Raw genomic sequence first — 13,993 nt, forward strand, 5'->3', positions numbered from 1 at the left:
CACCTCCCTGACCAAGGCCCTTCTTCCCCCAATTGCTCAGTTTGGCCAGGCGGCCAGCTCTAGGAAGAGTCTTGGTTGTTCCAAACTTCTTCCATTTAAGAAAGAGTGAGGCCACTGTGTTCTTGGGGACCTTCAATGCTGCAGACATTTATTGGAACCCTTCCCCAGTTCTGTGCCTCAACACAATCCTGCCTCGGAGCTCTACAGACAATTCCTTCAACCTCATGGTTTGGTTTTTGCTCTGACATGCAATGTCAACTGTGGGACCTTATATACACAGGTGTGTGCCTTTCTAAATCATGTCCAATGAATTGAATTTACAGCAGGTTGACTCCAAGTTGTAGAAACATCTCAAGGATGATCAATTGAAACAGGATGCACCTGAGGTCAATTTCAAGTCTCATAGCATAGGGTCTGAATACTTATGTAAATAAGGTATTTCTCTTTTAAATGTTAGAAATTTGCAAAACATTCTAAAAACTTGTTTTCACTTTGTCATTATGGGGTATTGTGTGTAGATTGATGAGAAAAACATTACATTTAATCAATTTTAGAATAAGGCTGTAATGCAACAAAATGTGGAAATAGTCAACGGGTCTGAATACTTTCCCAATGCCCTGTATATGTGTGTTTTGACCTACGAGTGAATGTGTATCTTGCGTAAACATTTTCTCTGCTGAGGCTTACCTTGTACAGCTGCCAGGTATGTGTGTGTACGTGTGTGTGTGTAAGTGTGTGTGTGTACGTGTGTGTACGTGTGTGTGTGTGTGTACGTGTGTGTGTGTGTGTGTGTGCGTGTGTGTGTACGTGTGTGTGTACGTGTGTGTACGTGTGCGTGTGCGTGTACGTGTGTGTGTGCGTGTACGTGTGTACGTGTGTGTGTGTACGTGTGTGTGTGTACGTGTGTGTGTACATGTGTGTGTGTACGTGTGTGTGTACGTGTGTACGTGTGTGTGTGTACGTGTGTGTACGTGTGTGTGTGTACGTGTGTGTACGTGTGTGTGTGTACGTGTGTGTGTACGTGTGTGTGTGTACGTGTGTGTGTGTGTACGTGTGTGTGTGTACGTGTGTGTGTGTACGTGTGTGTGTGTACGTGTGTGTGTACGTGTGTGTGTTTGTACGTGTGTGTGTGTGTACGTGTGTGTGTTTGTACGCGTGTGTGTGTGTACGCGTGTGTGTGTGTACGCGTGTGTGTGTGTACGCGTGTGTGTGTACGCGTGTGTGTGTACGCGTGTGTGTGTACGCGTGTGTGTGTACGTGTGTGTGTACGCGTGTGTGTGTACGTGTGTGTGTACGTGTGTGTGTGTACGTGTACGTGTGTGTGCCTCACCTTTCACTGCCGCCAGATATGCCTTCATCTCCCTCTGCAGCCGGGAGCCCTCCGTCTGTAGAGAGAACAGCAGACAAATGCATGAGGGCTGAGTGTCACACACACACACACACACACACACACACCACACTTTACTGGAAGAACAGCTACCCACATGCATCACACAAGTTGTGTAACGAAACTAATGGTAACATAATGTAAAATGTCACACATCCTTCCAGAAGTAATAGGCTGTACCAAATGGCATCATACATTTACTCCCAAGACTGATCTCAAACCAGTCGCAAAGATAAGCAATCTTTCAGTTTGATTTAGCGTCAGGGGCTGAGGCTGAAAATCGATTTGTCTCAGAAAACAATAAGCCATCATTCCATTTGTTTATTAATGTTTAGTTCTGTAAATGTATTTTAAAGGAGGTGCATAATGATTTTACCTAGCTGAACATTTTGGAAGAACTGATTGCAAACATTCCATTATGGCCATGGTAGGTAAGTAATGCTGTAATTTTGGGACCATGGACAGGGGATGGCCAGTTGAGGGCTGCTCATGCCTACACACAAACATTTTGTCCATGGTCCTGAAATGACAGCACTGCTTGTACAATTGATGCAGTGCTATGGGAGTAAGGGGGTTAATGATATTTTATGAAGACAACAGTGTCCCATAGCTTTTTTCTCATTCAGACTTTGCGTGGCATAGCATATCATCATGATTACATCAGTGGAGCTGGAGGCTTGTAAATGTCATGTATTTCAGAAAGAGCTTGCTCTCATTCTGCAAATGTAATGTTATACAAACTTTGAACTTATGTTTGTGTTATGTTTGAACATGTGTCGGATATTGACAGGTTGGGATCGGGACCCTGTGGGTATAACCAGATACAGTAAGAAATATTGAATCACTAGTCCTTGTAGTGTAGTAATCCTTGTAGTGTAGTAATATAACTTAATATGAATGTCATTTAGTTGTACAGTGCTTTTCAAGCCATCTGAGATTTGCCTGGGATTTGCCATTATGACTTCTAGATGATAGCTTTTCCTAGCTTTGCATGGCATTTAGGTTTGGCTATTACAATCCTTGAAATATTTGCATACTGTCACTGTATCACACATGTTGTGTGCTCTACATAGCTTTGAGTGCTATTAACCATACATTTTGGGGTTAAGACTTCAGCCTTCCTTGCTTTGCATGTCATTTGTTCCCATTTGGGGCGGCAGGGTAGCCTAGTGGTTCCCATTTGGGGCGGCAGGGTAGCCTAGTGGTTCCCATTTGGGGTGGCAGGGTAGCCTAGTGGTTCCCATTTGGGGCGGCAGGGTAGCCTAGTTGTTCCCATTTGGGGCGGCAGGGTAGCCTAGTGGTTCCCATTTGGGGCGGCAGGGTAGCCTAGTGGTTCCCATTTGGGGTGGCAGGGTAGCCTAGTGGTTCCCATTTGGGGCGGCAGGGTAGCCTAGTGGTTCCCATTTGGGGCGGCAGGGTAGCCTAGTGGTTCGGTTCCCATTTGGGGCGGCAGGGTAGCCTAGTGCTTCCCATTTGGGGCGGCAGGGTAGCCTAGTGGTTCCCATTTGGGGCGGCAGGGTAGCCTTCCTTGCTTTGCATGCCATTTGTTCCCATTTGACACTTATTGAATTTGGTAAGCTCACCCTCGTATTTACTTGAACCGTTCTCTGGTATCAGCCTCCCTTGTTGTAGCTCACCCTCGTATTTTAAAACATTCTGTATTGAATTCACAGCTTGGTATTCCCCGTCTGACACATTTTCGGGGGTTTGGACCGCTGCCTTGTTAGCACGGCGTGGTCCGTGTGTGGTCTTTGCAAAACCTGGCTGGTGTAGCGTTAGCAACAGCAGATGTGTCGGTACAAAGCCGCTGTAGTGCCAGCCCTCCAGTTTGACACAGCGCTCACGTGTGAAGTTTCTCCTAGGTACAGATCTAGGATCAGCTTCTCCTGCCCCTAACCTTAACCATTAGTGGGGAAATGCAAAACTTCACCCTGTTCCTAGCAAAGTGGTGGTGGTGGTACCAGCTGATGTAATGCCAGGGCTGATTCATGATGCTTTTGCACAGCAGAGTGAATCAATCTCAGACTACTACGGGGGAGCTGGGAATTTAGCACCTAGTATCTCCCCTCTGGACTGCTGCCGCTTAATTTGCATACACACACTAGAGAGTGCATAAGTAGGTAATCTTGCTATGCACACCCCAACACAGACACACACACACACACACACGTGTAACGGGGGTTAGTGTGCTGCTAACAGCTTAGCTTCCTCCACTGGCCGACTGACCCATACTGGGCTCGAACCAGTGATCCTCTGCTTCACAAAACAATGTGCAAACCAATTGAGCCATACAAAATGTACCTCTTGGATGACTCCATTGGCAAAATTTCAAGCTAGCTGTGGAGTGAGCTTACGGTACATTCTTAACTCATTACACATGCATAATAAATAAGATGTGATATATGCATGTGTGCACACACACACACACACACACACACACACAGTCTCTCTCTGAAAAACCCATCACAGCAACCTATGGATATTTACCATTCGGGTCTAAACTGACACAAATTAACCACTAAATGTCACTTTTGGCTATGGCTGTATCCTACACAGCAGAGAGATACAGCTAAATTCTCCAGCTGCAATTTTGATCTACTGCTCAGGTCTACCAGTGTCATCAGTATTCGGAATTGCATCAGAATGCAACGAGCGCTACAATTTATCACAGTGGAGAGGAGGAACTGGGAGTGGACAGATGGATGGGACAGAGTTAAGGCATAGATAGGGACACCCCTTTAACGAATGTTTAACATTAAATGTTCACAGGGAGAGATTTAAAAGAGGCAAATGTAGAGAGTGGAAATAGAGAGCAGTGAGGGAGAGGAAAAGAGGGAAGAGCAAAAGGGAGGAGGAGAAAGGGGGAAAGAGTAAGGGAGGCCAGTTTACTATGTAAAACCACCCTGGTGTTATTAAGCACTCTAATCGGGATTATATGGGACAGGTGGGGAGACAGAGAGTGAGCTTTGTGATTTCAAAAAAGCTTTCGACTCGGTATGAGGGCCCGCTATACAAATTGATGGAGAGTGGGATTGGGGGAAAAACATAAGACATTATCAAAACCATGTACACAAAATTGGCAAAAAAACACACACATTTCTTTCCACAGGGCTGGGGGGTGAGACAAGGATGCAGCTTAAGCCCCACCTTCTTCAACATATACAGTTGAAGTCGGAAGTTTACATACACCTTACCCAAATACATTTAAACTCCGTTTTTCACAATTCCTGAACTTTAATCCTAGTAAAAATTCTCTGTCTTTGGATCACCACTTTATTTTAAGAATGTGAAATGTTAGAATAATAGTAGAGAGTGATTTATTTCAGCTTTTATTTCTACCCTCAATTAGTATTTGGTAGCATTACCTTTAAATTGTTTAATTTGGGTCAAACATTTCGGGTAGCCTTCCAAAAGCTTCCCACAATAAATTGGGTGAATTTTGGCCCATTCCTCCTGACAGAGATGGTGTAACTGAGTCAGGTTTGTAGGCCTCCTTGCTCGCACACACTTTTTCAGTTCTGCCCACAAATTTTCTGTAGGATTGAGGTCAGGGCTTTGTGATGGCCACTCCAATGTCTTGACTTTGTTGTCCTTAAGCCATTTTGCCACACCTTTGGAATTATGACCATTTGGAAGACCAATTTGCGACCAAGATTTCACTTCCTGACTAATGTCTTGAGATGTTGCGTCAATATATCCATATAATTTTCCCTCCCTCATGATGCCATCTATTTTGTGAAGTGCACCATTCCCTCCTGTGTCACACACTGACCAGAGAGCATTTATTCTCTATGTTGGTTAGGTCGGGGTGTGATTAAGGGTGGGTTGTCTCGGTGAATTCTATTTCTGTGTTGGTCTAGTATGGTTCCCAATCAGAGGCAGCTGTATATCATTGTCTCTTATTGGGGATCATATTTAGGTAGCCATTTCCCCATTGTGATTTGTGGGATCTTGACTATGTTTGTGTGTAGTTGCTTTCTGCACTGCATGTAGCGTCACGTTTAGTTCATTAGATTTATTGTTTTTGTGCTTTAAGTTTTCTCTTCCAAATAAAAGGATGGAAATATACCACGCTGCATCTTGGTCCACTCCTTATAATGATTGTGACATCCTGCAGCAAAGCACCCCCACAACATGATGCTGCCACCCCCGTGCTTCACGGTTGGATGGTTGGTTCACAGTTGGGATGGTGTTCTTCGGCTTGCAAGCCTCCCCCTTTTTCATCCAAACATGGTTAACATCATTTTGTCTGTCATAGTACAAGTGTACCTATGATAAATTACAGGCCTCTCTCGTCTTTTTAAGTGGGAGAACTTGCACAGTTGGTGGCTGACTAAATACTTTTTTTGCCCCACTGTAGGACTCGTTTTACTGTGGATATAGATACTTTTGTACATGTTTCCTCCAGCATCTTCACAAGGTCCTTTGCTGCTGTTCTAGGATTGATTTGCACTTTTCTTCTGGAGGTCTACAATTGTTTTTCTGAGGTCTTGGCTGATTTCTTTAGATTTTCCAATGATGTCAAGCAAAGAGGCACTGAGTTTGAAGGTCGGCCTTGAAATACATCCACAGGTACACCTCCAATAGACTCAAATGATGTCAATTAGCCTATCAGAAGCTTCTAAAGCCATGACATCGTTTTCTGGAATTTTCCAAGCTGTTTAAAGGCACAGTCAACTTAGTGTATGTAAACTTCTGACCCACTGGAATGATGATACAGTGAAATAATCTGTCTATAAACAATTGTTGGAAACGACTTGCCAAAACTATAGATTGTTAACAAGGCATTTGTGGAGTGGTTAAAAAACTAGTTTTAATGACTCCAACCTAAGTGTATGTAAACTTCCGACATCAACTGTATATCAACGAATTGGCGAGGGCACTAGAACAGTCTGCACCCGGCCTCACTCTACTAGAATCTGAAGTCAAATGTCTACTGTTTGCTGATGATCTGGTGCTTCTGTCACCACCCAAGGAGGGCCTACAGCAGCACCTAGATCTTCTTCAGAGATTCTATCAGACCTGGGCCCTGACAGTAAATCTCAGTATGACAAAAATAATGGTGTTCCAAAAAAGGTTCAGTTGCCAGGACCACGAGTACAAATTCCATCTAGACATCGTTGCCCTAGAGCACACAAAAAAACGATACATACCTCGGCCAAAACATCAGCGCCACAGGTAACTTCCACAAAGCTGTGAACGATCTGAGCGACAAGGTAAGAAGGGCCTTCTATGCCATTAAAGGGAACATAGAATTCCACATACCACATCTGGCTAAAAATACTTGAATCAGTTATAGAACCCATCCGCTCACCAACCAAGAATTCACAAAATGGGACAAACACCAAATTGAGACTCTGATTGCAGAATTCTGCAAAAATATCCTGTGTGCAACGTAAAACACCAAATAATGCATGCAGAGCAGAATTAGGCCAGTATCCGCTAATTATCAAAATCCAGAAAAGAGCCGTTAAATTCTACAACCACCTAAAAGGAAGCGATTCCCAAACCTTCCATAAGAAAGCCATCACCTACAGAGAAATAAACCTGGAAAAGAGTCCCCTAAGCAAGCTGGTCCTGGGGCTCTATTCACAAACAGACCAGCAACATAATTAGACCCAACCATATCATGAGAAAACAAAAAGATAATTACTTGACACATTGGAAAGAATTTACAAAAAAGCAGAGCAAACAAGAATGCTATTTGGCCCTAAACAGAGAGTACACAGTGGCAGAATACCTGACCATCGTGACTGACCCAAAATGAAGGAAATCTTTGACTATGTACAGACTCAGTAAGCATAGCGTTGCTATTGATAAAGGCCGCCACACACTGCCACAAAATGAGGTCTGGTGATTTCACCACCAGAAATTCATGCCATGTCTTGAACACGTGTGTGTGTGTGTGTGTGTGTGTGTGTGTGTGTGCGTGTGGGAGTAAGCCTTTCACACTACTCATGTCACACAATAGGATTGCAGCAGTAATCTAGACCATATTAATTGATTTTAATTGACTAAATACTTCTTCTGTTTTATCTGCTTGCAGGTTTCACTGTGTACAGTCTTTGCAATGTCTGTTGTACATTGTGATATTTCTCTGTTTTCTTGGGCATAAAGCGATTTGAACGGTTATATGCTATAGAAATAAAGTTATAATTATTATTGTGTTATAATAATATATCAATACCTTAATGATATTATAGTAATGGTAATATGATAAATTGATTACGTGAACCTAATCCAAAGCAACAGAGTTAAAATGTACTCCGTTGCTATTCAAATCAAATCACATTTTAATGGTCAAGTACACATATTTTGCAGATGTTATCACAGGTGCAAAGAAATGCTTATGTTTCTATCTCCAACAGTGTAGTAATACCTAACAGTACAAGACAATACACACAAATTCCCCCAAAATTAAAATAAATATCAGAACGAGCAATGTCAGAGTCTGGAATACATATGACCAATGTTGGAATCAAATTCACAACCCTGATGTTGCAAGTACTGGACCATGCTCCAACTAACTGAGCCATAATTTGATTAACAATGTTGCATTAGTAAGTAAGCCCTGTCCAAGCCAAATGGCCCATAGGGCAGGAGTTTATCTCCTGTTTCTGCAGCGTGAGGCAGCTATGTCCTGGACAGGAGGACACTAGTCTGTCGCAAGGCCTTACCCCAAATCTATATGTCCTTACAGGACATATAGTGCCTTCAGAAAGTATTCATACCCCTTGACTTATTCCACATTCAAAATAGATGAAATATATAATCAAAAAGAAAGGAGGACCAAGGCACTCTTCATATAATGAGTTAAAATGCCTTTATTAGTATGGCACGTTCAATAGAAACAATGTTTTTATTTAAACCGACTCGTTTCGGCTGCAGGGCCTTCGTCAGGGAGTACAATGTCCTCTTTTTAACAGCTTTTCCAATTAGCCCTAATTTGAAGAGGGAGTGGTTACAAAATTGATTGGACACACCTAGTAAACAATACTATACACATTAAAAGGTGAAATACTGTAGCTATGTTATCAAAAAATTAAACTCCAAGCTAGAAGTATCAGAACACTTAGAAAGGTAGTTCTAACCTTAAATATGACTGGGAGAAGTGTCAAGAATAAGAAATAAATATATTCCATAGTACACTAGAACACAGCAAAACATGAACAACAACAGTCTAGGCAATGAAGATACCCCATGGCAAGGCACTACACCATGGCAACCCTGCCTCCCTACAAGCTATGGGTATTGATCATATTCTGGCCTCTATTAGAAAAGGGGACAGTCTTAAACAGTTAAACCAAAGGGAAGGATTTTGGATTTACAAACTACAGGCCACTAAATACCCTGGTTTAAATGAAGATATGGATTTACAAACTACAGGCCACTAAATACCCTGGTTTAAATGAAGATATGGATTTACAAACTACAGGCCACTAAATACCCTGGTATAAATGAACATATGGATTTACAAACTACAGGCCACTAAGTACCCTGGTTTAAATAAAGATATGGATTTACAAACTAGAGGCCACTAAATACCCAGGTTTAAAAAAAGATATGGATTTACAAACTACAGGCCACTAAGTACCCTGGTTTAAATGAAGATATGGATTTACAAACTGCAGGCCACTAAATACCCTGGTTTAAATGAAGATATGGATTTACAAACTACAGGCCACTAAGTACCCTGGTTTAAATAAAGATATGGATTTACAAACTACAGGCCACTAAATACCCTGGTTTAAACGGGGATATGGATTTACAAACTACAGGCCACTAAATACCCTGGTTTAAATGAAGATATGGATTTACAAACTACAGGCCACTAAATACCCTGGTTTAAATGGGGATATGGATTTACAAACTACAGGCCACTAAATACCCTGGTTTAAATGAAGATATGGATTTACAAACTACAGGCCACTAAATACCCTGGTTTAAATGGGGATATGGATTTACAAACTACAGGCCACTAAGTACCCTGGTTTAAATAAAGATATGGATTTACAAACTACAGGCCACTAAATACCCTGGTTTAAATGAAGATATGGATTTACAAACTACAGGCCACTACATACCCTGGTTTAAATGAAGATATGGATTTACAAACTACAGGCCACTAAGTACCCTGGTTTAAATAAAGATATGGATTTACAAACTACAGGCCACTAAATACCCTGGTTTAAATGGAGATATGGATTTACAAACTACAGGCCACTAAATACCCTGGTTTAAATGGAGACATGGATTTCTCACCCTTCCTGTAGGGTCGTGATAGGTCCATTTGCTGTCATCTAGTGGACATTTTGCTCAATTGCCGTCAGCTATTTTTAGACTGTTGTTGTTCATATTTGCTGTGTTCTAGTGTAGTATTGCTTACTAGGTGTGTCCAATCAATTTTGTGACCATTCCCTCTTCCAATTAGGGATAATTGGAAAAGCTGTTCAAAAGAGGACATTGTATTCCTTTTTTTTGTACTCCCTGACGAAGGCCCTGCAGCTGTAACGCGTCAGTTTAAAAAAAACTGTTTCTATTGAACGTGCCATACTAATAAAGGCATTTATATAAAGCAAAAACAACAACACAGAGTTACACATGGGGTAAACAAACTTACAGTCAATAACACAATAGAAAAATCTATGTACAGTGTGCGCAAATGTAGCAAGATTAGGGAGGTAAGGGAATAAATAGGCCATAGTGGTGAAACAATTACGATTTATCATTAACACTGGAGTGATCGATGTGCAGAGGATGATGTGCAAGTAGAGATACTGTGGTGTAAAAGAGCAATAATAAATAACAATATGGGGGTGAGGTAGTTGGGTGGGCTATTTACAGATGGGCTGTGTACAGGTACAGTGATCGGTAAGATACTCTGACAGCTGATGCTTAAAGATATATCTCCTTCTCTAAGTCTCCAGCTTCAGTGATTTTTGCAATTCGTTCCAGTCATTGGCTGCAGAGAACTGGAAGGAAAGGCAGCTAAAAGAGGTGTTGGCTTTGGGGATGACCAGTGAAATATACCAGCTGGAGCGTGTGCTACGGGTGGGTGTTACTATGGTGATCAGTGAGCTGAGATAAGGCGGGGCTTTACCTAGTAAAGAGTTATAGATGACTTGGAGCCAGTGGGTTTGGCAACGAGTATGTAGCGAGGGCCAGCCAACGAGAGCATACAGGTCGCAGTGGTGGGTAGTATATGGGGCTTTGGTGACAAAGCGGATGGCACTGTGATAGACTACATCCAATTTGTTGAGTAGGGTATTGGAAGCTATTTTGTAAATGACATCGATCAGTAGGATAGTCAGTTTTACGAGGGTATGTTCGGCAGCATGGGTGAAGGAGGCTTTGTTGTGAAATAGGAAGCTGATTCTAGATTTAATTTTGGATTGGAGATGCTTAGTGTGAGTCTGGAAGGAGAGTTTACAGTCTAACCAGACACCTAGGTATTTGTAGTTGTCCTCATATTCTAAGTCAGAACCGTCCAGAGTAGTGATGCTAGTCGGGTGGTTGGGTGCGGGTAGCAATCGGTTCAAGAGCATGCATTTAGTTTTACTAGCATTTAAGAGCAGTTGGAGGCCACGGAGGGAGTTTTGTTTGGCATTGAAGCTCGTTTGGAGGTTTGTTAACGCAGTGTCCAAAGGGCCAGATGTATACAGAATGGTGTCGTCTGCGTAGAGGTGGATCAGAGAATCACCAGCAGCAAGAGCGACATCATTGATGTATACAGAGAAAAGAGTTGGCCTGAGAATTTAACCCTGTGGCACCCCCATAGAGATTGCCAGAGGTCCGGACAACAGGCTCTCTGATTTGACACACTGAACTCTATGTGAGAAGTAGTTGGTGAACCAGGCAAGGCAGTAATTTGAGAAACCAAGGCTATTGAGTCTGCCAATAAGAGTGAGGTGATTGACAGGTCCATGAAGACGGCTGCACAGTACTGTCTCTTATCGATGGTGGTTATGATATCGTTTAGGACCTGGAGCATGGCTGAGGTGCACCCATGACCAGCTCGGAAACCAGATTGCATAGAGGAGAAGGTACGGTGGGATTCGAAATGGTCGGTGATCTGTTTGTTGACTTGGCTTTCGAATATTTTAGAAAGCCAAGGCAGGATGGATATAGGTCTATAACAGTTTGGTCTAGAGTGTCTCCGCATTTTGAAGAGGGGGATGACCACGGTAGCTTTCCAATCTTTGGGGATCTCAGATGATACGAAAGAGAGGTTGAACAGGCTAGTAATAGGGGTTGCAACAAATTCGGCGGATAATTTTACAAAGAGGTTCCAGATTGTCTAGCCCAGCTGCTTTGTAGGGATCAAGATTTTAGCGCTCTTTCAGAACATGTGGGTGAAGGAGAAGCGGGGGGGACTTGGGCAAGTATCTGCGGGGGGTGCAGATCTGTTGGTCGGGGAGAGGTCGGGGTAGCCAGGTGGAAAGCATGGCCAGCGGTAGAAAAATGCCTATTGAAATGATCGATCATCATAGATTTATTGGTGGTGACAGTGTTTCCTAGCCTCAGTGCAGTGAGCAGCTGGGAGGAGGTGTTCTTATTCTCCACGGACTTTACAGTGTAGTGTCCCTTTTTGGAATTAGTGCTACAGGATTCAAATGTCTGTTTGAAAAAGCTAGCCTTAACTTTCCTAACTGACTGAGTATATTGGTTCCTGACTTCCCTGAAAAGTTGCATATCGCGGGGGCTATTCGATGCTAATGCAGTACGCCACAGGATGTTTTTGTGCTGGTCAAAGGCAGTCAAGTCTGGGGTGAACCAAGGGCTATATCTGTTCTTAGTTCTCCATTTTTTGAATGGGGCATGGTGATTTAAGATGGAGAGGAAAGCAATTTTAAAGAGCAACCAGGCATCCTCTACTGACGGGATGAGGTCAATATCCTTCCAGGATACCCGGGCCAGGTCGATTAGAAAGGCCTGTTCGCTGAAGTGTTTTAGGGAGCGTTTGATAGTGATGAGGGGTGGTCGTTTGACCGCGGACCCATAACTGATGCAGGCAATGAGGCAGTGATTGCTGAGATCCTGGTTGAAGACAGAAAAGGTGTATTTACTAGGGCAAGTTGGTCAGGATGATATCTATGAGGGTGCCCATGTTTACGGATTTAGGGTTATTCTACAATGTAGAAAATAGTCAAAAAAATAAAGAGAAACCCTTGAATGAGTAGGTGTGTCCAAACTTTTGACTGGTACTGTACCTTCAAATAAAAGGTGAAATTCTGTACTTTTGCCTCATATAAAACATTTGATCTCAAATCAGTGATCCTGTAGCCAAATGATGTTTATGAGAAATGATCTAGTTTGATGGGATGGGCAGTTTGTTATATTTAAAGTTACAAGAGAGAAAAGAGAAACACATTTCATATAAAGTAATTAGTTAAAAGGGCACTTTTTATGTGGTAGGGCTCCATCTGCTGTCCAAATACATGTCTGGAGAAGGAATCCGTTCACCAGGCATCATAATATTGCTTTTAATTTGTATGCAATCAGAGAAACATCAGGTCCCATTTTGAGAGTCTGGGAGAACTGGACCGGGGATCAAACTCCCAATCTCAGGGTGGACACTCTAAACAAAAGGCCACTGAGATGGTAACTGACAAAAATATGTAATATAATATGATCGAAAAAAGACATTGGCCTTCCTCACCTCCTGTCGCTTGAAGTTCTGGACGGCTTGATCAAAATGGTCATCTTTCGTCTCATCCGCCTTTCCCAGTTTCTGCAGTACCTGGAACCAAAATAACACAAGATGTTTAGAGACAGTCTGTGAAATAAGCATCAATTAGCCATTATTAGTTAAAGGTCCAATGCAGTAATTTATACCTCAATATCAAATAATTTATGAGTAACAATTAAGTACCTTACTGTGATACAAATGGTCAAAAATGAACAAAAATAGCTTCTTAGCAAAGAGCCATTTCTCAAGCAAGAATTTTGCTAAGACTGTCTGGGAGTGGACTTAGCGAGGGACTTATTTGGACAAGCCACATGTAACCCGAAAACTAGCTGTTATTGGCAGAGAGGTTTGAAACTCTGTTATTGGTCTACTAACTTATACCGCCTGGTGATGTCACCAGGTAGGCCAAAACTACATCCCACCAAAACAGGCTGAAATGTCAGGCAGTCGTTTCAAACAGCTCTTACACTAAAAGGACATTATCATTATTTTCACAATTTCAAAATAATATTCCTACCTCAGTGTGGAAATATATGTAAAACATAGGAAAATCATGTTTCTGACTGCACTGGGATTTTAAATGCTCGAATTGGGGGAGGAGAAGCTGATCCTTGATCTGCATTAGGGGAAACTCCACCCCGGAGTTTAGTACACACTCATCTATTTATAATCACATTTCATTTAAGTTGCATTTAAAATCGCAACAACAACAACAATAGCACAACAATAAAATAAAGGCAATAAAAAAACAACAGAAGGCAGCAAATTACAGACTAGATTGAATGCCAACTGAATTGTATTCTAGTTGAACTGGGTACTGAGTACTGGTTGCTAATGAGTAGAGCATTTTCAAAATATACACTATATGACCAAAAGTATGTGGACACCAGCTCGTCAAACATCTCATTCCAAAATCA

General features: G+C 42.2%; 1 protein-coding gene across 14 annotated transcripts in view; it reads right to left on the reverse strand.

The window, feature by feature from the left end:
• The window catches only part of amph (amphiphysin), a 139,090-nt gene that overhangs the window by 91,351 nt on the left and 33,746 nt on the right, over window positions 1-13,993 (reverse strand). For all 14 annotated transcript variants that reach the window (XM_029641993.2, XM_029642006.2, XM_029642001.2 and 11 more), the window contains exons 2-3: window positions 13,047-13,127; window positions 1,331-1,385 (exon numbers count right to left, since the gene is read on the reverse strand). In XM_029641993.2, the coding sequence (XP_029497853.1) occupies window positions 1,331-1,385; window positions 13,047-13,127 (136 nt within the window). The remainder of the gene's footprint in view (window positions 1-1,330; window positions 1,386-13,046; window positions 13,128-13,993) is intronic.

Source organism: Oncorhynchus nerka, linkage group LG9b (genome assembly GCF_034236695.1).
Source record: "Oncorhynchus nerka isolate Pitt River linkage group LG9b, Oner_Uvic_2.0, whole genome shotgun sequence".
Taxonomy (NCBI): domain Eukaryota; kingdom Metazoa; phylum Chordata; class Actinopteri; order Salmoniformes; family Salmonidae; genus Oncorhynchus; species Oncorhynchus nerka.